General features: G+C 37.1%; 2 protein-coding genes across 4 annotated transcripts; one reads left to right on the top strand and one right to left on the bottom strand.

Annotated features, from left to right (window-relative positions):
* The first annotated feature begins 917 nt into the window (after positions 1-917).
* Positions 918-6,231, top strand: LOC141700019 (exosome complex component RRP45A-like). Of its 3 annotated transcripts, none has more exons than XM_074503791.1 (9): positions 918-1,253; positions 1,845-2,054; positions 2,194-2,289; positions 2,400-2,514; positions 3,081-3,161; positions 3,278-3,466; positions 3,578-3,837; positions 5,338-5,396; positions 5,734-6,231. In XM_074503791.1, the coding sequence occupies exons 1-9, from the start codon at positions 1,117-1,119 to the stop codon at positions 5,934-5,936; spliced, it is 1,350 nt and encodes a 449-aa protein (XP_074359892.1). In that variant the 5' UTR covers positions 918-1,116; the 3' UTR covers positions 5,937-6,231. The 3 variants fall into 3 exon arrangements, with proteins under 3 accessions (XP_074359892.1, XP_074359893.1, XP_074359891.1); XM_074503790.1 differs by having other exon boundaries at positions 920-1,253; positions 5,731-6,231; XM_074503792.1 differs by lacking the exon at positions 5,338-5,396 and having other exon boundaries at positions 919-1,253; positions 5,731-5,897.
* A 568-nt stretch (positions 6,232-6,799) lies between these two features.
* Positions 6,800-9,742, bottom strand: LOC141700021 (uncharacterized). Its single transcript, XM_074503794.1, has 4 exons — positions 9,590-9,742; positions 9,399-9,484; positions 9,222-9,312; positions 6,800-7,148 (listed from the first exon to the last, which is right to left on the bottom strand). Exons 1-4 carry the CDS (start codon positions 9,622-9,624, stop codon positions 7,118-7,120), a joined length of 243 nt encoding a protein of 80 aa, XP_074359895.1. The 5' UTR covers positions 9,625-9,742; the 3' UTR covers positions 6,800-7,117.
* Between the last annotated feature and the right edge of the window lie 11,564 nt (positions 9,743-21,306).

The following is a 21,306-nucleotide window of genomic DNA, read 5'->3' on the forward strand; positions in this document are numbered from 1 at the left end:
GTGGGTTGAAGGTGAATATGAAAATAGTGTAAATTTCACACCAAAATAATGTTATGCATTTGAGATGCTCTTAATAAATGAGTACAAGGGCAATACAGAAATATAAAAAACTCTAAAAATTTAGTGTGGCACTAAATTTGGTGTAAATTTTTGTGACACCAAAATGGTGCAATTTTTAGAGTTGGATTGAAATTTTTTTTTACAGCAAAATCTTTTGTTGTGTACTGTTGAGCTATCTCATCTTCAACTGCGTTGTTTCATCTGTGTTGGAAATGGCTTTGGGAATTGCAGATTTCTTTATAAATATTTTACTATTATTTATTCATGAGTTAGCGCCTTCCTTATTTTTAAAACAACGTATAATATTTATAATCTTGGCTCTGTTTGTGATTGCTGTTAAAAATTGCCGTGCTGTTAGAAAAAGTGCCGCTGGAAAAAGTGCTGTTGTAAAAATCAGATGAGTGTTTGGTAATTTTTTTGATAAATATATGTTTTGATACAAAAAATTAAAAATAATAATGCTTTTGGTAAGATTTGATGGTATAATCAACATCTTCTTCCCGAAACAACTAAAAAGCAGTTTTTTCCAAAAGTATGGGGCACTTGTTTTTGGCTGTTGTTGTCTGCCGCCAAACACACCCCTTGTATATTTAAATTGCTTTTAGTCCCATTTTTGTATTTAAATTCAAAGAAAAAGTATATTAATGAAGGTTTAGATTTCAGAAAGTACCGTTTTAAGATTTATCAGTTGATTTTTAAAAATTCAAATAATATATGGGTGATTTATCAAAAATCAATTAAATATTTTTGACTGATTTATCAACGATTTTTGAAAATTCGGCCGATTTATACAAGTGTGATATTAACTTGTTATTGTCTTTTGTGCTAAAAAACAACATGAATCTAAAAACAAAAAACCGAAAAAGTGAACGTAAAATAAACCGGTCTACAACTAAACCCTAAACCCTAATTTCACTCCTCATTGCCAACAACAAAACCCCCCTATTCAAAATAAACCCAATTAGGGTTTATCATATCTCAATTTCTTCTATATTCAATCACAAATTGTTATAATTTGTGTTTTATTTACATAATATATTACTTCAAATTGTTATAATGGAGCAAAGATTAGCAAGTACATGGAGAATGAGCGTGAACGAAACCAAATTTATCGAAAATTCATTGCTTTCTGATCTCAGAGTTGATGGTCGCCGTCCTTTTGATTATAGACGTCTAATTATCAAGTTCGGAAGGTATAATTTGTGTGTATATATTTTTTAAGTTTTGATTTTGATGAATTGTTTGGTAGTTTTCGAGTTTTTTCGTGTTTTCGTGTTTCGAGTGCCTGCGTAATGTTTTAGGTTTAATTTAGCTGTGTAATATTTAGTTTGTAAATTAGAATGATTTCTTTGGAGATGATGGTAGAATTTTGATTTTGCTGAATTATCTGGTATTTTCGAGTTTTTCGTGTTTATAAAAGCTGTGTAATGTTTTAGCTTATGATGTATCTTAACTTAGCTGAGTAATGTTTATTTTGTTAATTGGAATGATTTTTATATAATTATGGTTGAATTTTGATTGTGATGAATTATTTGGTAGTTTTCGAGTATTTCGTGTTTCGAGAGCCTGCGGAATGTTTTAGCTTATATGTATTTTAACTTAGCTGAGTAATGTTTAGTTTGTTTATTGGAATGATTTTTTAGTGATCATGGTTGAATTTTGATTTTGATGAATTATTTGGTAGTTTTTCAAGTTTTTCGTGTTTCGAGAGCATGTTTTTAGCTTATGATGTGTTTTTATTTAGCTTTTTAATGTTTTGTTTGTTAATTGGAATGATTTTTTAGAGATGATGGCTCGTCGGAAGTTCAGCTAGGGAATACTCATGTTATGGCTTTTGTGACTTCCCAACTTGTTCAACCTTATCGAGATAGGCCTAATGAAGGGACATTGTCTTTTTATACTGAGTTTTCCCCGATGGCTGATCCTTCGTTTGAGGCGGGGCGTCCAGGAGAGCTTGCTGTGGAGTTGGGACGAATTATTGATCGGGGTTTGAGGTGTTGTTTTATTGTTTTTTCCTCGTTAAGTTTTGTTGCCTGAGTGGGCGGAGTAGAAGATATTGAATTTATTATGCTTGATAATTTGCTTTTGTTTAGTTGGTAAATAACTAGCAAATGAATTTATGTAATCTTGCAGGGAAAGCAAGGCGGTAGATACGGAATCACTTTGTGTTATTTCCGGGAAGTTGGTGTGGTCTGTTCGCATTGATGTTCACATTCTGGACAATGGGGGGTACGTGGTTTTGGAGACATCTTTCATTTAGTGTATTTATATTGGCTTGAGAGTTTTTTTTATAGGCTTCTTTAAACTGACCTTGTTCTTTTTGTGTTGCAATGAAATAGAAATCTTGTCGATGCTGCCAATATTGCTGCTCTAGCTGCCTTATCAACATTCCGGAGGCCTGAATGTACTCTAGGAGGCGAAGATGGTCAGGAATTGATAATACATCCGCCTGAGGTTGGTTCTTTAATATATATACACACATTTGCATTTAAAAAAGTAATAGATTTAAGATATTTTCTAGGTTTTCACGGATTTTTCAATAGTGCATGAGTGAGCAATCATGATCAGAAGTGCCAAATGCCTACTAAATTTATGTTTCTACTGAAAATGAGTTGTATGAGGTGCTCTTAACTTACTAGTTATTGTATTTTACTAAACAAATTTGCTCTTAACATCGTTCAAATTTTGCTTAACAGTTGGACAGATCACTTCAACTGTTAGCAATCTGTCCACCTTATTGTTTGAATACTCTTCCATACTTGTGGAGCCTCATGTTCTCCGTCTATTTTGTTGTAAATGCATTTTAAAATTGGTATCTCCAGAACCTAACATAATAAAGGTAGCTTACTTTAAGTCGAGTCATTTCTTTGCTACATTCAAATCAGTTGTGATGATTATGGTGACATATCAAGTGCCTTATTTTGTCACAATGCAGTAAATTGTTCTCCTTTGGAGGTTATGGTCTTTAATCAAGTTGTAATTTAATTTAATTAGGTTTTACATTATTTTGATTTTGGCAGGTGAGAGAGCCTATTCCATTAATAATACACCATCTTCCTGTAGCGGTAACCTTTGGTTTTATTGGTAAAGAGAATATCGTGGTAGGTTAACTATTCTTATAGTTTTCTTAATCTCGTCCCAATGATTTTGCTCCAAGGTCATTGTCTTCTAGAATATACTGCTAATTAAAAGCTAATAACACAATTTTTGATTCTAGGTAATCGATCCAACCCACTATGAGGAGACTGTTATGGGTGGTAGAATGACTGTTACGCTTAATACAAACGGGGATGTTTGTGCTATCCAGAAAGCGGGAGGAGATGGTGTGTTACCGAGTGTTATCATGCAGTGCTTGCGTATTGCTTCTGTGAAGGCTGGCGACATGTCAAGTAAAATAAAGAATGCTGTGAGTTGTAAAACTATTACCTTATATGTTGCTAGTTCAATGCTTAACATCTATCTACACTCTACAGACAGATGGATTTTCTCAAGTGCTTAATTCTGTGAATGTCTGCAGGTTGAATCTTTCAATACAGAAAGAGCACTAAGGAAGATTAAACGGCATAATTCCTCTGCTGCTGTTGATGTGAGTGAACCAGCTCAGAAAGGAGGCACTGAGTTCTCTGATACTCATATGTGTAGACTGAACTTAATGTCCGAGGAAAGTAGGGTCATACAAAGTAATGGCATGGAAGTTGATGGCAAACTATTGCAACAGGAAGAAACAATTATGAGAGACAGTGATGCTAAGAGCTTCATTGGTGGGCCCTCTAGCTGGTATGGCTTTACAGATCGTTTGATATGCTAAATTTTTTGACATGAATGTTAGGCAAACCATCTAATCATATATGTGATTTGTTTTGTCAAGTTAGGGAACATTAGGATGTCATGGAACACAAATAAATAATTATAATGAGTCAGAGTTGACACGAGTCAATTTAAACAACTAAAAATTAGTTCATTAGTTTTCTCCATTTGTTCACAAAGTTTTTCTTTTCTCCTTTGTATTATTCCTGGGACAGTTGACTGGATGCAAAAACTATTTTGAGAAGAATCAAAGGACAGAAATAGGTGAATAGGTGTCAATGTGACTGGTTAATGTGCTGAGAGTAGAAAGAGTTTAACCTATTTTCTCACCTAAAACTCAAGAACAATGAAAAACTGTAAGGAAAAATAGAGACATTCTTCTTGCTTGGATGATCTCCTAAAAGCACCCTAAGATGAATGAGGTTAATGAGAATTATTCGTAACTAATCTTGATGAAGATTAAAGGAGAAACTCCTCTCTGATTTAGGAGTTGGTCAGTTGAAAGAATTAAGAAAGAGTGGAAGGAAGAATATCTCCACAGAGAATTGGTGTAAACTCAGGAACCCTTTGGTCTCCCTCAAGCAATCATGAAATTATAGTAGTCAACTCTCTCTATGAAGATTATAATTTCTTAAGTAGAAGAAAATTTAACCATCATGCAAAATCTTCAAATGTGAGTTAATTAATAATGTTAACGAGGATATAAATAATTATAACAGTCTAAATATGTTACTTATACTCTTCATTTTACCATCGAGTACTCGTGTCGGACACTTGACAGTTGGGCATGGACACTCGAACTTGGACACTTTAGTGCAAAAACATGTATATTTTTCAATATGTTGTTGAGTCCGATACTTGGATACATATCCATGGCGGACACTCCTAGCCGAGTCCAAGTAACATTGGACTCTAGAATATATGTGTATGTAGAAGAGATATAACAGAGAGAAGGGAGATAGACAGGAGAAATAATATTTGAATATATTAATGTAGCTGCTATATTAGCACACCTACTTGTTTACAGTTTCTTGATGATAACAAACATTGAGGATCTGCCTCATAGTCATTATATAGAACAAAAATTACTGCCTAGAACGTACTGATGCTAGAAAGAAGATGCTTAAAATACTAATATAGAAATAAGTTGCTAGAGATAGGATGCTGAAATTACTAAAATTTTAACAATTATATACACATGCCTTTTTTGACTGATGATAATATTAAAAAGGTTAATGAGGGTGTTTCAGTCGAAGGCTTATGGGATTATATTGTTGTATGATTGTATCCTTATATTCTGAGTTTTGGTTCTCTATATGTAAGATACCTGTTATTGTTATTGTTTCTCTGAACGAGGCCAAGTGGAAGAAGTAAAACTACAAACTAAAATTGCTTTTAGTCTCCTGATTGTTTTGATTTTAAGTTTTTGGGCTTTTCTCTTTGTAAGTAGCTTTTTGTATTTTCATTTAGGGACCCACATTCAAAGGGCGTCAATTCTGATGCATTGAGAGCTTCCCCTGCGTCACAAGGTATATAACTTGTTCCGAGGAGAAAAAATAATAATCAGCTTGCTATCTATTCAAACATGGTTTATACCTTCAATACTGGCTGATGTTTCAAGCTCAGAACATTATATCATCACTTCTGTAAAGTTATACTTGAGCAATCAACATAATAATTGCTCTCTCTTTTCCTACTCAGTTTTGTGTATCGACGTATCGTACTATACACTACTAATAGAATAATCTTAATTCATGAAACTTGGCGTCCCTCATTTAAATCGAGTAATATACTTGGTATCTTGCACTCGTGTCCACAATGTACAGAGCGGTGTAAATTTAATTAATATTATATGTTGTGCAGTAGTCGAAGCACCTACTAAGAAGCTAGAAGACCCTAAAGTCGACCAGCCCAGTGATATGGAATTAACCCAACCAGTCTCTGATAATACGTTGCCAAATGAAGTAGCCAATACTGGATTACAAACAAGCGAAGAAAAGACCCTGGAGGATGCTATAAAGCCTAAGCACAAGAGGAAGAAGAAGAAGAAGGCATCCTCGCAGCAGTAATGCAAGCAAAATGACTTCTGCTAACAGAATTCTTTTAGGTATGTTGGGGCAAGTTTAATGTATTTGTGTTGCTATAGTTGCATGATGAGAAGTAGTGACAACGTTTGAAAATTTGTTGGTTTCTTGATGTAAAGAGCTTAACAATGTTATCTATAGAAAGATCTACATTGCAATGGCTAGATATTTTAGCAAACCTTTATTCTTCAGCATTATCAGCCATGTTATCTATGGGAAAGTATTTCCCCTTTCAAAATTGAGTTTTCTTACATTTTCAATAGAATGGATAAACTTTGTACTTGTTTGGATCCATTTTTCTACTGTATGCTAGTTCTTCTACACCGTCGTCATACTTTATTAATTTGCACACCCTAAAATTTATCTGATAATGAGCGCCCATAAAATTCATCCGAGTAATTACGATGGTTTCCGTAAAAGTTGCAACTTATTTTCCAGAAAGCACTTCTCCAGCTTATAAGATGAGGTTTTCAAGTTACGAAAATCGTATTTTCCAAAGGTTTCCGTTTGCAACTATTTCGAAAATCAAATTATAAGAAAAGTAACTGTTCTGCTACCAGTAGCCTCTCGGCCCAAATAGCAGGAAATTGCTTCTCGGTTATGAGAACAATGACCTAGGAGTGTTCTTACTTCTTGTAGCAGCTTCAGGAATATGGGGATATTTTATCACTTCCGTCGAACAAGTAATACAAGTCTTCCCTGTCAAATGCATTCGAACAAGTAAAATGCATGTCTTCCCTGTCAAATGCATTCTACTTAAATGTTTTTAAGCGCATGATATAAACTAGAACCTATGTTCCTCGTAGATAAAACAATAAAAACAGCAAATGAAGCATAAACTAGTGATGGAGTAAACAACCAAGATAGTGAATATTATTTGTGTTCTAGTCTTGTGCCCGAAGTAAAGCAATACTGCTGAAGTAGCATATCCAAAAATAACAAAGGTTCAAACTTTGGTTCCTACCTTTATGGATATCAGATAATAGTCACAACTCATAAGTATAAATTATCTACTTAGCGCAGGAAAAAAATTATGCAACTAGAACCAATCAGCGTCAAAATTTAGAAAATAACATGCCGGATAGTACAACTACGATTGATGTTTGCCAGAGTATGAATCTGTTCTACGAACAATTTGATGCCTTCCATTCTTTATCCCGACAGGTTCATTTGCTCTCAGCATCATACAGATCCCCTCTAAACAAGTTAATCAAGGAAAAACAACATAATATTGTACCAGAGTAAGAGTGTCCGCTGAATACACACATATAGAAAGACTCGGTGCCAAACCTCTTCTTATGAAGTCCTAGTTGTCTTTGTTCAAGATTCAAAATTCACTTAATTATAACATAAATGCTTCAGGCATGCATAACTTTATATCAGAATCTTTCTGTATGAAAAGAGATTGATCGAGAGTAAAACATTTCATCAATATTTCAAAAGCTAGTCTAGAGTAGGAACAGTATCAATGACACACAAAATGATCACTAAATCAGATGTTAAAATGATTACAATAAACAGGAAATGGTGTCATGAATAAAAAACTGGGATCATAAACACATACAACTTCGGTTAAATATAGCTTTGTTAAAGTTGAGAAGAGAGAAGAGGCTCTTAGTGATTTAAAGAGCCACTAAGAGTCTCCTCGAGCAACATTTTTGTCCTCCCTCCTCAATTTTTGAGTTGAGAGCTAGAATAGAGGGTTGGAGATGCTCTAACAAGAAATAGAGCTCCAAGAGGCTCCTAGTAGCTTTTAAGGTAGCTCTTAAAAAACTTATAAGCCTCTTATCTCTCCTCTATTTTAAGAGCCACTACATAGCTCTTAACCTTTTTAATTAATAAATATTCATGTGCACATGTACCAATTCAAATCTGTCATGGTGAAATTTACGTATAATGACTCGGGATATATTCCTAGTCCATATAAATTATATATAATGACTATAGTAAAAATAATAAGATAGATATATAACATGAATTAGTAATTATAGGATATGAGTCTAGGGCTCAGTAAGACTTGAACCTGGGTTCATATTCAATTTTATTTGAAAGTCTCAGATAGCTACTCCAGCTTGAGCTTGTTTAAAATTTATCCACCTAAGCTTGAGCCTGACGCAGATTGGTTTGTTTATAGCCGAGTTCCCTTTCTATATACTCCCGTGTTCTGTGTTCTGTCATATACATAGGTCCACTTAATACTAGAAGAGACCACACAGCATAAAAATCTTGGAATGATACAACATTAGCATGCAATGTACAAGTCATCATAGTCTACTGACGAGAAGATTAAACAGCTTAATGAGAAAATGGAGTTATAGGAACATATGAATGGATTGATGACTCGCAGAAGTCATAATTCCATATATCAGGACAGTAAATAAGAAGAGGAACTCTCACATCACAAAGGCATGTAGAGAAATCCTGTACATGCTGAACACAAAAGGAAGCTATCAGAGGTTCCAAACATCGAAGAAGAAAGTGACAAGGAAGAGAAATGCAGAGACATTAAGGACAGCAGGGCATAGACTGAGTTTAAAGCACTTAAAGGCAGAGTTCCCCTCTGCATACGAAAGGAGGTGACGAAATGAAGTAGCTTCAAGACCGTGCCGAATCTTTCACCTTATATGAAGTATGTGATAGCAGGAGGGCAGCTCTTGGACAAAATCCATCATGATAGGCAGAAAGAAAGTGTCAAGGAAGCAAATCTTTCATGCCTTTATGGGCAAATTATGGGAACTACAGTAAATCCAGAGCCGTTTTTAGATGGATTCGAGAAGTTGAAGTTGAAGCAAACATCAAATGTCGAGGGCTAATCTAGTGAACTTTGAGTAGTGCAGGGAACAGCAGTTAAGCATATACTCCAAGATCGCTTAGAGTAGTTGATGAACTTGTTAGGTGTTACATATCGAAACTAGCACAATGAAAGCTGTTCAAGCCAATTCAGATGACAAAATCATCGAAATGCTAAATACTTTTTCTTTACCTAGAATCCTAGTTATTTAGTCTCAATTAGCATCAAGTGAAATGATTCGCTTTAAGATGATCCGAGGACTAACACTAAACAGAGACATCAGACCAGCTTATCCAAAAAATCCGTTGCGCGTGAAGCTTAATTAGCATACCTATTACTTATCAATCGGGGGATAAGTATACTTCATATAAGCTTAAAACAATTCTAATATACTTGATGCATTGCTGGTAGCATATGGTCATACAAACTCGATAATCCAAAATAACATAAATTTTACAAAAAATCGAAAAAAAGGATACACTAAGTACGCTCCGTGCGCAAATGCCCCAATCAACACACCAGTAAACAACCGATCCCTTAATACCGGTTTATGCCGCAACGTCAACCGAACTAAAACAAAATTAAATTAAACTAATAAAACCGCATTAAAATCAAAAAAATAAAAATAAAATAAATAAAAAGATGAGAGGACATACTGAGAGGAAGAACAGGGGCATAAATGAGAGGAATCAAAAACTTAATAGGCGCTGCTCTTTTTTGCTGTCTCAGTGCTATTTGTTCTCTTCAATAATTCACAATAACAATTTCAACAATTTTAAATAATAAATATAAATAAAAATTGTGATTATGCAGATTAATTTAGATAGGAGAATTAGTACATACGTACCGGTTGTATTGATCTGATGAAGAAGATGAATCCATCGCCAGAAACTAATGTGTGTTTCGATTGATTTGTGATGATTTTTTTTTATATATTTAATTTTGATGTTTCGCCGTAATTATTGTGGGCGGAAGAATCTGCCTACACAAAACCACCCTGCTCCCTGTAATTATTATCCCCTGGATTGTTTACGTTATTTTTCGGCACGTATTTCGAAACTTCTATGAATTATAATTTTATAATATTTTTTCAATTTTTTTTTAATAAAAATTTAAATAGTAACGTAAACATCTCAATGAGACGGAAGAATTATTTAATAAGGGTGTCTTTTACCTGTTTGGTTGGTTAAACGAGTCGAACTAAAGTTGTGTTGAATTCTTAAATGAGATTTGAAACTTTTTTTTTTGAAAGTAATGAGATTTGAAACTTAAAATTCGGGTAGACTTGAACTCGAGAACTCCGTTAATAACTACATTAATTTAGTACTAAGTTTCATTTTTATTATTTATAAATTAAAATTAATTATGGTTTTTGATACTTTTTAAATTGACGAGTTTGCGAGTATAACATGTTCGACATGTTTAAACTTAACTCAACCAGCTCACACGTGAACTCGGCACGATTCGTTAATCAGTAATTTGAGCTCGTTAAAGTAAACGATTAGACTCCTTTAAAAAAATTGAACTAGTTTATCAACTATGAAGATCAAAACAACCAGAATTAGAACCCTATATGTAGTGTTGAAGTATCATTGATTCCAAAACCTCGTGGCCATGTATCGAAGTTAACTTTTTAAATTAAATTAGAGGTTTTATCAAATATTAGTATTTGATAGTTAAAATTTTGAAATATCATTTTAATACTAAAAAGTAAAGTTTCAAAAAGCTACTTGAAGGAGTTTCTTAAGTAAATAATACAAAAAAAATAACTGAAACATCTATTTATCAAACAATAAAATTGAAATAGTTAAATTTAATCGATTATTCAACACAGTTAATTGAATAAATTAATCGAAACAACCATTTCGAACCGTTACAGATAACAACTAATTGACAAATAGGGCCGATAAATAATTCTAAACTTATGTTTGATAAAACATGAAAGTTGATTTAATAGTAGAATCATTTTAATTAAATTTTACTTTACCAGATAATTAATATTTATGTTTATATTACCCTGATTAATATTTATTGTATATGAGCGTGTGTTATTGATTAGAAAAAAACTAAAAGAACAAAGAAAAAAACTCACAAGTGTTACTAAAACTACTTCTGGGCTCTGCATTAAATTTTATTTGGATTGTGGGCTGGCCTTGTGGTTTCAGAGTTAGAGCCTTTTGTAAATATTGGGCTTTTAAATGTTCAGATCTATGATACGACTTGATTGAACGAGTTGACATATTTTGGAATCAGGGATGAACAAAAAACCGACCAAATCGTAAAATCGATCTTACCCGCCTCTTATTTCGGCCGACAGAGCCGAACTATCCAAAACCCGAAAATTTCAATTGGTTTAATTTTTTGTCAACCCGAATATAATGGGTTGGGTCAAGGTTTAAAAAATTTAAACCCTTACTAACCCAACCCAACCCGATTTTTTAATTATAGTATTATTATTTAAAATTTTAATTTATGTATTAATTGTAATAAATAATATATTCGAAATAAAATAATTATTTTACAGATAACATACCATAATTTATTGACTTTAAACTAGAAGAGTACACTGTACATATAATATCCAATAATATTTATCTTCTGTTAAATTATGGGGTACACTTTAACTTTTAATTAATTTTTTTTGTAATTTTGACTCCTAAAAATATTTAAATAATTTTATTCGAGTTTTAACCCAAACCAATCCGAACCAACCCGACCCCATGAATAAAGGGTAGGGTTGGGTTGAAATAATTTTTTGGTTAACGGATTCATTTTTAAAAAACCGAACTAATTGGATTGATTCGATTTATTACCTTTAAACCGCCCAACCCGACCCGCGTTCACCCCTACTTGGATGTAATTATGCTATTTATATTTAGTAACAAGATTGTATTATGACCCGTTAGCTTTTGTATTAGCATACTAGATATAAATTCCTGTTAATATTGTTAAACTTCTCGTCCCTTAGGGCGCGTCCTTTTACTCTAGGCGTAGCACTTTTATATTTTTATCAATGCTAGCTTTATCATTTGCCTTTATTTACTGCTTTGTTCAGCACACCTAATTGTCACGTTTAACTAACATGTTCTATATTTTATGCAGAAATGGCTCCTCCAAGAATCCCCAAATCCTTCGGGGCGCGCCCTGGTGACAAATCTAAACTCAAGCCGAAGAGAGACGCTCCTTCAGCACAGGCATCCATCCCTACTCCTACTTCTATCCCTCAAACTGCTCTTGTCCCAAAAAGGCCCATAATCGATCTAACGGAGAAATAGGGCACGCTTAAAAAGCCCAGAACAGAGGGCGCGCCTTCAGGCTCTTCTGCTGCTCTAAAGTCTCTTGGCCCCATGGGTTCCCTTCATTTTTCAGATGAGGAAGTGGAACAGTGGCAAGCTATGGACCTGGAAGAGGCCACCCGTGCTTCCATCAAAGCATCATGCCAATTATTCGTCCACTCCACCCGGGTGATGGACAAGCTTCTTGAAGAGAAGGCGCGCCTCGAGAGGCTGCAGGGCGACAATAACATCTTGAAGAACACCCTTAAAGACGATGATTTTCTGCATGCCAAAGACATCAAAGCCAAGGACTCTGAAATCTCATTTCTCAAGGATGAAGTGGCTAATCTTACTTCTCAGCTGGAGATTGCCAATAAAAAGGCTACCTCTCTCCACACTGAGCTTGGTGGAGCCAACTTGAGGATTGAGTATCTTGAGGAGCAACAAAAAATGGGCTGGCCTCATGAGAAGAGGGAAATGACTGATGAAGTATTTGCCAATGGTTTCCACTTCTACATGATTGGTTTTGTGGCCAATGACCCTGATTACACTTTTGAGAAGTTTGGGGAAGAAACGGTTGCTGAGATGGTAGAATTTAAGAAGGAGCATGCTGCTAAAATCAAGGCGAGGAGGGTAGAGCTTGGATTACAGGAAGAAGATGAGGGCGCGCCAAGAGAGGAAACCCACAATGACGCGTCTGAAGCTGACCCTACGTTTCCTCTTCAAACCATCCCCCCAACAGAGAAATCTCAGGGCGTGCCCTGATGTATGTTATAATCCAGTATTTATACTTTAAGTTTCAAATACTTCTGAGGAGCCAGCCCTCTTTTGATGCTGTGCAAGGTTGTATGACTTATGATTTTGCTACTCTTCACCTTTTGCACCATGATATTTCGTATGGTTTCATATAATTTCATCTTTTCTTCAATATCCATAAAAATTTGTTAAGGCGCTTCGACTTTTTCTTGGCCATTTTATACTTCCAAAAATATGAGACGCATACTTCCATGACGGCGCCCCCTTAGATCATGTTTTCATAAATCTTCAGTCAGTTTGTTATGGCTTATGTCACTACAGGGTACGCCCTTTGACATTTAGAGAATATTTATTTAGCACATTTATGGGTGTTTTTCTTTCCTGGAGCATTTAGAAATTAGGGCGCGCCTTATTTCTTTTCAGAATGCAAATGATAAGTACTTTTTCTTATCAGCGATTCCCTTGCCTTAATCTGAAGGTCTTTTACCTTAATTTATTTGAATATCCATCTTTTATTTTTTCGTTAACAGTTTTTAGGCGTGTCCTTTCATGTATGCATACTATGTTATCTTGATTATGAAATAATAATTATTCGATAGGGCGCGCCTCTGGTTTTCTTAAAAAAAAATTTCATGCCAAGCAGATAAAACAATTTGAAGTAACTTCTTACTTTTATTGATAATACGCTCTAGTGTACAAATTACACCAGTCCCATGGCTACTATGCTCTATGGGGAATTTATTTGAAAATTTTCTTCCTTCTGCTAGTTCCAAGGTTCGTAGTCACATGTACTACCCCCTAGGCTAGGAGGAATTTATTTGCTACTAGTCTATTATATAGGAATTAAGCATAGAAATGAGGGGGACACAGCCACACCCTACTGATAATACTTCCGTAAATGTTCCGCATTCCATGCTCGAGGAATAGGTTTACCATCCAGATATTCCAAGCGATAGGTTCCCTTCCAGAGTATAACTTTGACCTTGTATGGTCCTTCCCAATTAGCTCCAAGCACCCCGTTCTGAGCTATCTTAGTATTAGGCATAACCTTTCGCAACACAGGATCCTCAACCTTGAACGACACGGGTTTTACCTTTTTATTAAAATACCTTGCGATTCTCTGCTGATATGCAACAAGCTTTAATTGAGAGTTTGTTCGGGCTTCGTCTAACAAATCCAAGTGGAGCCTCTAGTTAACTTCTGCATATTTCTCAACAAACACGTCTCTCCGGAGGGATCCAGCTCCTACCTCCACGGGAACCATGGCCTCATACCCATAAGTCAGCAGAGATGAGGTTTCTCCTGTAGTCGATCTGGGAGTTGTATTGTAAGACCATAGGACCATGGGCATCTCCTCTGGCCAATCTCCTTTTTTCTCTTCCAACTTTGCTTTCAAGGTATGTTTTATGATTTTGTTTATAGCCTCCGTCTGACCATTACTTTGCGGATGATAAACTGCGGCAAAGTCCTTTTTGATGTTCAAGTCCTCACAAAGCTTCCTTAACTCTTTACTATCAAACTGCTTCCCATTATCCGAGATGAGTTTGTAGGGGATACCGAACCTGCATACTATGAAATTGAAACCAAAGTCCCTTATCTTCTTCGTTGTGATCTTGGCCAGTGGCATAACCTCCGCCCATTTGGTAAAGTACTCTACAGCCACCACGGCGTATTTCACACCCCCCTTTGCTTTGGGCAACTCTCCAATGAGATCGATTCCCCATATGGCAAAAGGCCAAGGACTTGCCAATGAGGTAATGGTAGATGCCGGGGCGTTGGAATAGTTGGCGAATCGCTGGCAACAATCACAAGACCGGACAAACTTAAAGGCATCTTCTCTCATAGTTGGCCAGTAGTATCCTTGTCTGAGTACTTTTAATGCCAACGAACCACCCCCCGAGTGATTGCCACAAATCCCTTCGTGCACCTCTCTGAGAATATAATTTCCATCTTCTATATCCACACAACGCAACAGTGGCTGGTTAAATCCTCTCTTGTATAATATCCCATCATATTCAACATACTTTGCATCCTGGTACCGAAGGCGTCAAGCCTGTAGTTTGTCTTCTGGTACAGCTAATGTTTGATGATAGTTATGAATGGGGGTCATCCAGCTTTCTCGTGGGATTTCTTGCGTCTGAAATACCTCTACCTCTGGAATACTCGGGATTTCCTGAATTCCAAAAGGGATTTGTCCAAGTTGGACGCTGTCCATCTGTGATCCCATCTTGGCCAAAGCATCCGCATTACTATTTTCTTCTCGCGGAACGCTTTCTAGCCTGGCATTTTCAAAATTTTCCAATAGGCGTTGCGCACATCTCATATATAACTCCGTTCGCGGTCCCCGGGTCTGGAAACCTCCGTTGACCTGGTTCACAACTAATTCGGAGTCATTCCGAACTATCAGATTCACGGCCCCCACCTCCAGCGCTAATTTCAGACTGTTGATCAAAGCTTCGTACTCAGCGTCATTGTTAGTGACATAAAACTTGAAATAGATAACACTCATCAAACGGTGCCCCTCCGGAGTGACCAAGACAATACCGGCACCTGATCTATTGTTGTTCACGGCTCCATCGACATGTAATATCCACCAAGGGTGTGGGAGTTCCTCCCTCTTACCATTATGAGAATTTCCTTGCGAGGAAGGTTCCGTCAACACTATGGCCTTGTCATCAACTTCAGAATCAAACTCAAGTATGAAATCAGCCAGTGCCTGTCCCTTGATTGTCGTGTGAGGACAATATTCCAAATCGAATTGTCCTAGCTCTACCGCCCATTTTAACATTCTCCCCGACGATTCAGGTTTGTGTAGAATATGTCGGAACGGATAAGCGGTGTGAACTTCTATTCAGTGAGCCTGAAAGTATGGTCTTAACTTTCGTGCCACAAGAATAAGAGCGTACACCAGTTTTTCCATGTTGGTATATCTGGTTTCCACATCCAGCAACCTTTTGCTCACATAGTACACGGGCCACTGGTGGCTTGCTTCCTCCTTTACCAACACCGCGCTGACAGAGTATTCAGATACTGCCAAGTAAAGAATCAATGTCTCTCCGTCTTCCAACTTGGCCAACATTGGAGGATTTCCCAACTGCTCTTTGATTTTCAGAAAAGCCTCTTCACAATCAGGGGTCCACACAAAATCATTCCCCATTCCTTTGATCGCCTTGAAGAATTCCTTGTACCTATCTGATGACTTTGAGACAAATCGATTTAGGGCGCAATCCTTCCTGTCAGGCTCTACACTTGTTTGACGCCGGTGGGAGATTTCATGTCCAACAGAGCCTTGATTTTTGCCGGGTTGGCCTCAATTCCCTGATGGTTAACCATGAATCCCAAGAATTTCCCTGATTCCACACCGAATACACACTTTTGAGGGTTTAGCTTCATTTTATACTTTCTCAGAATATGGAACATCTCAGCTAAGTCGGCGATGTGATCTTCTGCCTACTTAGACTTTACGAGAATATCATCCACATACACTTCCATCGTCTTTCCAATCTGCCTCTTAAACATTTTGTTTACCAATCTTTAATAAGTGGCACAGGCGTTGATTAGACCAAATGGCATTCCAATATAGCAATAGAGTCCCCTATCAGTAATAAAAGAGGTGTGCTCCTGGTCGGGCCCGTACATGGAAATTTGATTATACCCGGGGTATATGTCCATGAAGCTGAGCAAGACATGTCCTACTGTGGCGTCGACCAACTGATCAATTATTGGCAAGGGAAAGCTATCCTCTGGGCACGCTTTATTCAGATTGGTGAAATCCACACATGTTCTCCATTTACCGTTGGGCTTTTTTACCAACACCGGGTTTGCTAGCCACTCTGGGTAGAAGGACTCCCGGATTAGTCCGACATCCAAGAGCCTATCTACTTCTTCTGCTAAGGCTATAGCCCTCTCTCCGCTTACGGCCCTGTGCTTTTATCGAACCCCTTTATGCTTGGGATCGATATTCAAACAGTGGCACATTACCTCTGGTTCAATTCCTACCATATCAGAATGGTTCCATGCAAATACGTCAAGGTTCGCTAAGAGAAATATCGAAAGACCCTCCTTCAACCTTGATACCAACTGAGATCCTATTCTTCAAACTTTACTTGGATCTTTTTCGTCGACAAGGATTTTAATTGTATCTTCTGCTGGCCTCATCTTCTCCGTTGGCGTTGGTATCCGGGGATCCAGGTCGAACGAATCATGGTTTTCATTGTCCTGTAGAGAAGGGGCATCCCCTTTAGGAGGAGCGTCGATTTCTTTAGAAGGCGCGCCCTGCATCGCAGGGGCATCAACTTCCTTGGTATATTTCGCGGGCAAGGGCGCTCCTTCTGGAAGAAGGGCATCTACCTTATGCTCATCCTGTTCGAGGCTTTGCAAGACGTCGCATCTTCCTTCTAATCATTCCCCATTAAAATCTGCTTGAACTATAGTGTTTGAGGCCTCCTCTTCTTCCAACATCTCAATTCTGATTATGTCTTCCAAGAAGGGCGCTCGTCTTCTTGATCGACATAATAATGGACTCGGATTTCCTCGATCGGTTGCTCAATGCTCTTTTCTCGATCATCGTGTGATGCATCTTCGATGTGGGAGTCTTTTCTAAAGCCCCTCATAGCTTGCCTGTAGCACTCCCGAGAGTCATACTGAGAGCCCTTTATATTCCCCACCCCATTTGGCGTTGGAAACTTGATGGTAAGGTGGTGGATTGAAGTAATAACCCTCATCTCCCGTAGAAAAGGTCGTCCCAACAGCACGTTGTGGGACGATTCTTGATTCAGGACCTTGATCTCCCCCGTCGATTGTTCGGATGTTGCCGTCCCTGACGAATTTATTTTCCTACAGAGTATCATTGTTCGAATCCCGCGGGGCTCGCCTTTTTTCTTCCTTTGCTCTGTCATCCTTGTGCTTCCTTACTTCCTTGACTACCCATTCACCAGGGTATCCTTCTTTGATAAGCGCTTCGATCTCATCTTTTAAATGTCGACACTCATGCGTGTTATGTCCAGATGATTCATGGTATTCACAATACTTTTTCTTGTCTTTGTTTTGCCATGATGATAAAGCTTCAGGTTTTCTAAATAGCCCTCTGTTTTTGTTTACCTCGAAGATATGCTCGATAGACGCGACCAAAGGCGTGTACCGGCTTGTTCTGTAGTCATAGTTTGAGGGAGGACTCCATCCCCTCCTCGTGTTCACGGTATTCACCCGGTCTGGGCTCCGACTGCCCCTTCTGTACCTTGGGCTTGGAGACCTATCTCTCTTCCTTGCTTTGTTTCTCTGACTTGCCTGCGAAGTCGGCTGCACCTCTGCCAGAGATTGTTCTATTGCTTTAAACGATTCTGCCAAAGCAAAGATATCTTCTAGAGTAGCCGGGTCTTTTCCTTGTAAGTGCTTCCAAAAGTCCGAACCAACCCTTAATCCTGCGATCAAAAAGCTTTTCAGGGCTTCGTCTGATGCCCCCCTCACGCTGGTAGATTCAGCGTTGAACCTTTTGAAGTACGACGTCAAGCTTTCATTTTCGCTTTGCCTAACATTGGCAAGAGTTGTGACAGAGGGCGCATATCTTACCGCAGCTTGGAACTTGGTCAAGAATAGGGCTGTAATTTGAGCCGAGTCGAGCCGAGTTCGAGTTTTTTACAGTCGAGTTCGAGCTTTTTTTTATCGAGTCGAGTCGAGCCTGAAAATAATCGAGCCTGAATTGTGTGTTCGAGCTCGGCTCGGGTAATACACGAGCCGAGTTCGAGCAGTTCGTGAGTTTTCGAGTTTAACGAGTTTTTTAACGAGTTTTCGAGTTTAACGAGTTTTTAACGAGTTTTCGAGTTTATCGAGTTTTTCACATATTTTCGAGTTATCGAGTCTTTATCGAGTTTATCGAGCGTACGAGTTTATCGAGTTTTTAACATGTTTTCGAGTTATCGGGTTCTTATCGAGTTATTCGAGTTTTGTTTTACCTTCGTACAAATATTTTTTTTTTGAAATTTTGACTTATAATTTTAAAACATTAGTTTCACTATTAATAACAATAAATAAATATTCAAAATAACTCACATGTGTTCTGAGGTAAATCTAACAACATATTCAAATACATGTATAAACTAGAAAACAAATAACAACACCTTTGTTAATATACTTTTTCAAATCATCTATTTTATTAATTTTGTTTAACTCTATCTTCATATTTCTTAAAAATGTACTTATTTTTCTATATTTTATATCTTATATATATGATTAATAAAGTAAAATGATAATTTTATTATTGTCGGGATTCAGGGAAGAAAAGTAATTTTTATCTTTTTTAAAACAAAAGTACGCAATATACATTAAATCATTAATAAATAACAATTATAAAAATAATAATTTTAATTAATAGCAATACATCATAATAAAACTTTTTTTGTTGTAATTTATATCATAGTTGTATAATATACCTATTAACTTATCACTAAATTGTGAATTTAGATCTAATTAGTTGACATCTCAATTAGAATTTAGACAACTATCAAAAGTATGAATCGAATTTATAATAAAATATCAATATAGTAGTAATACATTATTACTATAAAATATCGTTAGATTTTGAAATAAATGATAACTTTTGAATCTAAAATAAAGGAATATTCTATAGATTCATGATTTAAACAAAAAAATAGAAACCCTATATTTGAATAGATTATTTGATTTAAAATTTGTAACTGTCCTTTTTATTTTAAAATAAAATCAAACGAAACTCGATAACAATTTTACTTGCTTCAACTCCAACTTGATTCTTTTTTGTTTTACTCTTTCAAATTAATAAATTCTTATTTTTCTATAAAATATTAATAATTGATGCAATACAAATCTAATTCAGTTCAAAACAAAATTAGTTTTAAAATAATATATAGGAAGGCATCTGAACTTTGAAGCAACCGATTGAAAATAAAAACAAATGCAAACATTTTCAAACAAATAAAAGTATGGAAGGGGTCCCCTCAAATATACACAAAATGACAAAGGACTACCAATATCAAAATATATATACATATCTAGAAAAAATTATCTATCATGTAAATAACAAATATAGAAAAACATAAGTCATATTAATAATATAAGTAAAATAAAATATCATTAATCATGTAAATAACAAATAAAAATATCATCAAGTTATATTAATGGAAAAAATAATAATATAGAAAAACATAAGTAATATTAATAACATAAGTAATAACATATATAAAAAATAAAAATATTAATAAAATATTAAAAAATTAACCGAGTTCGAGTTCGAGTTTATTGTGTCGAGCTCGAGTCGAGTTCAAAAAAACTCGGCTCGGCTCGAGTTTTTAATCGAGCTTAAAATCTTGTTCGAGCTCGAGCTCGATAATGAGTTCGAGTCGAGTCGAGTTAATCGAGTTCGAGTCGAGCTCAAAAAAGCTCGGCTCGAATTACAGCCCTAGTCAAGAACAGAGTTTTCATCTGATCCCAGGAAGTGATCACTCCTGGCCCGAGCTTTTGAAACCACTGTTGGGCGCTTTCTCTAATGGTTGCCGCCAAGAGCTGGCATCGAGCCAAGTCCGGGACTTGGTACACATCCATCTCTATATTAAAACGACCCAGGAATTTCACAGGATCTGAGTTTCCGTGGAAACGGAGATCGCTAGTAGTATTGCGATACCCGGCCGACAACTGTGCCTCTCTTACCGCCATCGAGAACAGGGAAGGGATTTCATCTGTGGTCGTCAGTCTGCCTTCCAGATGATTAACCTTTTTAGATCTCCCGCATTGAAAGTCCCCACACCCGGAATAGTCTACATTTGAGGCTGCGGACCTTGGGGTTGCAGTGGAGGTACCTCTACTTGGTTCCCCCCTGGGGGGGCTTGCTGCTGGTTCATGTTCTGGGCATCTTCGGGTATCACAATTACTTCGGGGTTCCGACCTTGATTATCCCCCTTATTTTCTCCTTGACCCCGACCGCGGCCTCGAGCCGTCCCGCGGTCATAATTTTCCACATCTCTGTGATCATCATGTTCCGCATAGCTATCGCTGTCTGCTCGATTATACCAGCGGGAATCAATGTTGCCGCGGTAATTATCGTGATGATATCCATCTAAGTACCTACTTTGGCCTCCACCTCTTCCTCTCCATTGAGGCCTTCTCCAACGGTCGCTTCCATATCCACGACCATATCGGTCCAGCGATCTGCGGGGAGGAACTCTCACATGATCGCGGTGCCGCACCCGATTTTCCTGGGAATTCAGGGGCACACGCGTTGTATCATGGGGCGTCACATCTCCACGATCAGCTTCTTTTTGCCATTCAAGCAACAACATTCTTAAATCATCATCGCCCAAGCGGATCCCCAAGCGATCTTTCAAAGCTGCGAAGCCCCATCGCTGATTCTCCGGAATCGACTCCGCCTGTCGGCGTTCCTCAAGACTACGTCCAGACCGGTGTGGATGGGTGGCTCCCTGGTTATCCGTCCGCAGGATTTCTCGGCCGTCAACATCTTCTTCCACCAGCTCGATGATTGGGGATGTGTCATTGGAATAGTCCA

The sequence above is a fragment of the Apium graveolens genome, unplaced genomic scaffold, assembly GCF_009905375.1.
Source record: "Apium graveolens cultivar Ventura unplaced genomic scaffold, ASM990537v1 ctg1633, whole genome shotgun sequence".
In the NCBI taxonomy this organism is placed as follows: Eukaryota; Viridiplantae; Streptophyta; class Magnoliopsida; order Apiales; family Apiaceae; genus Apium; species Apium graveolens.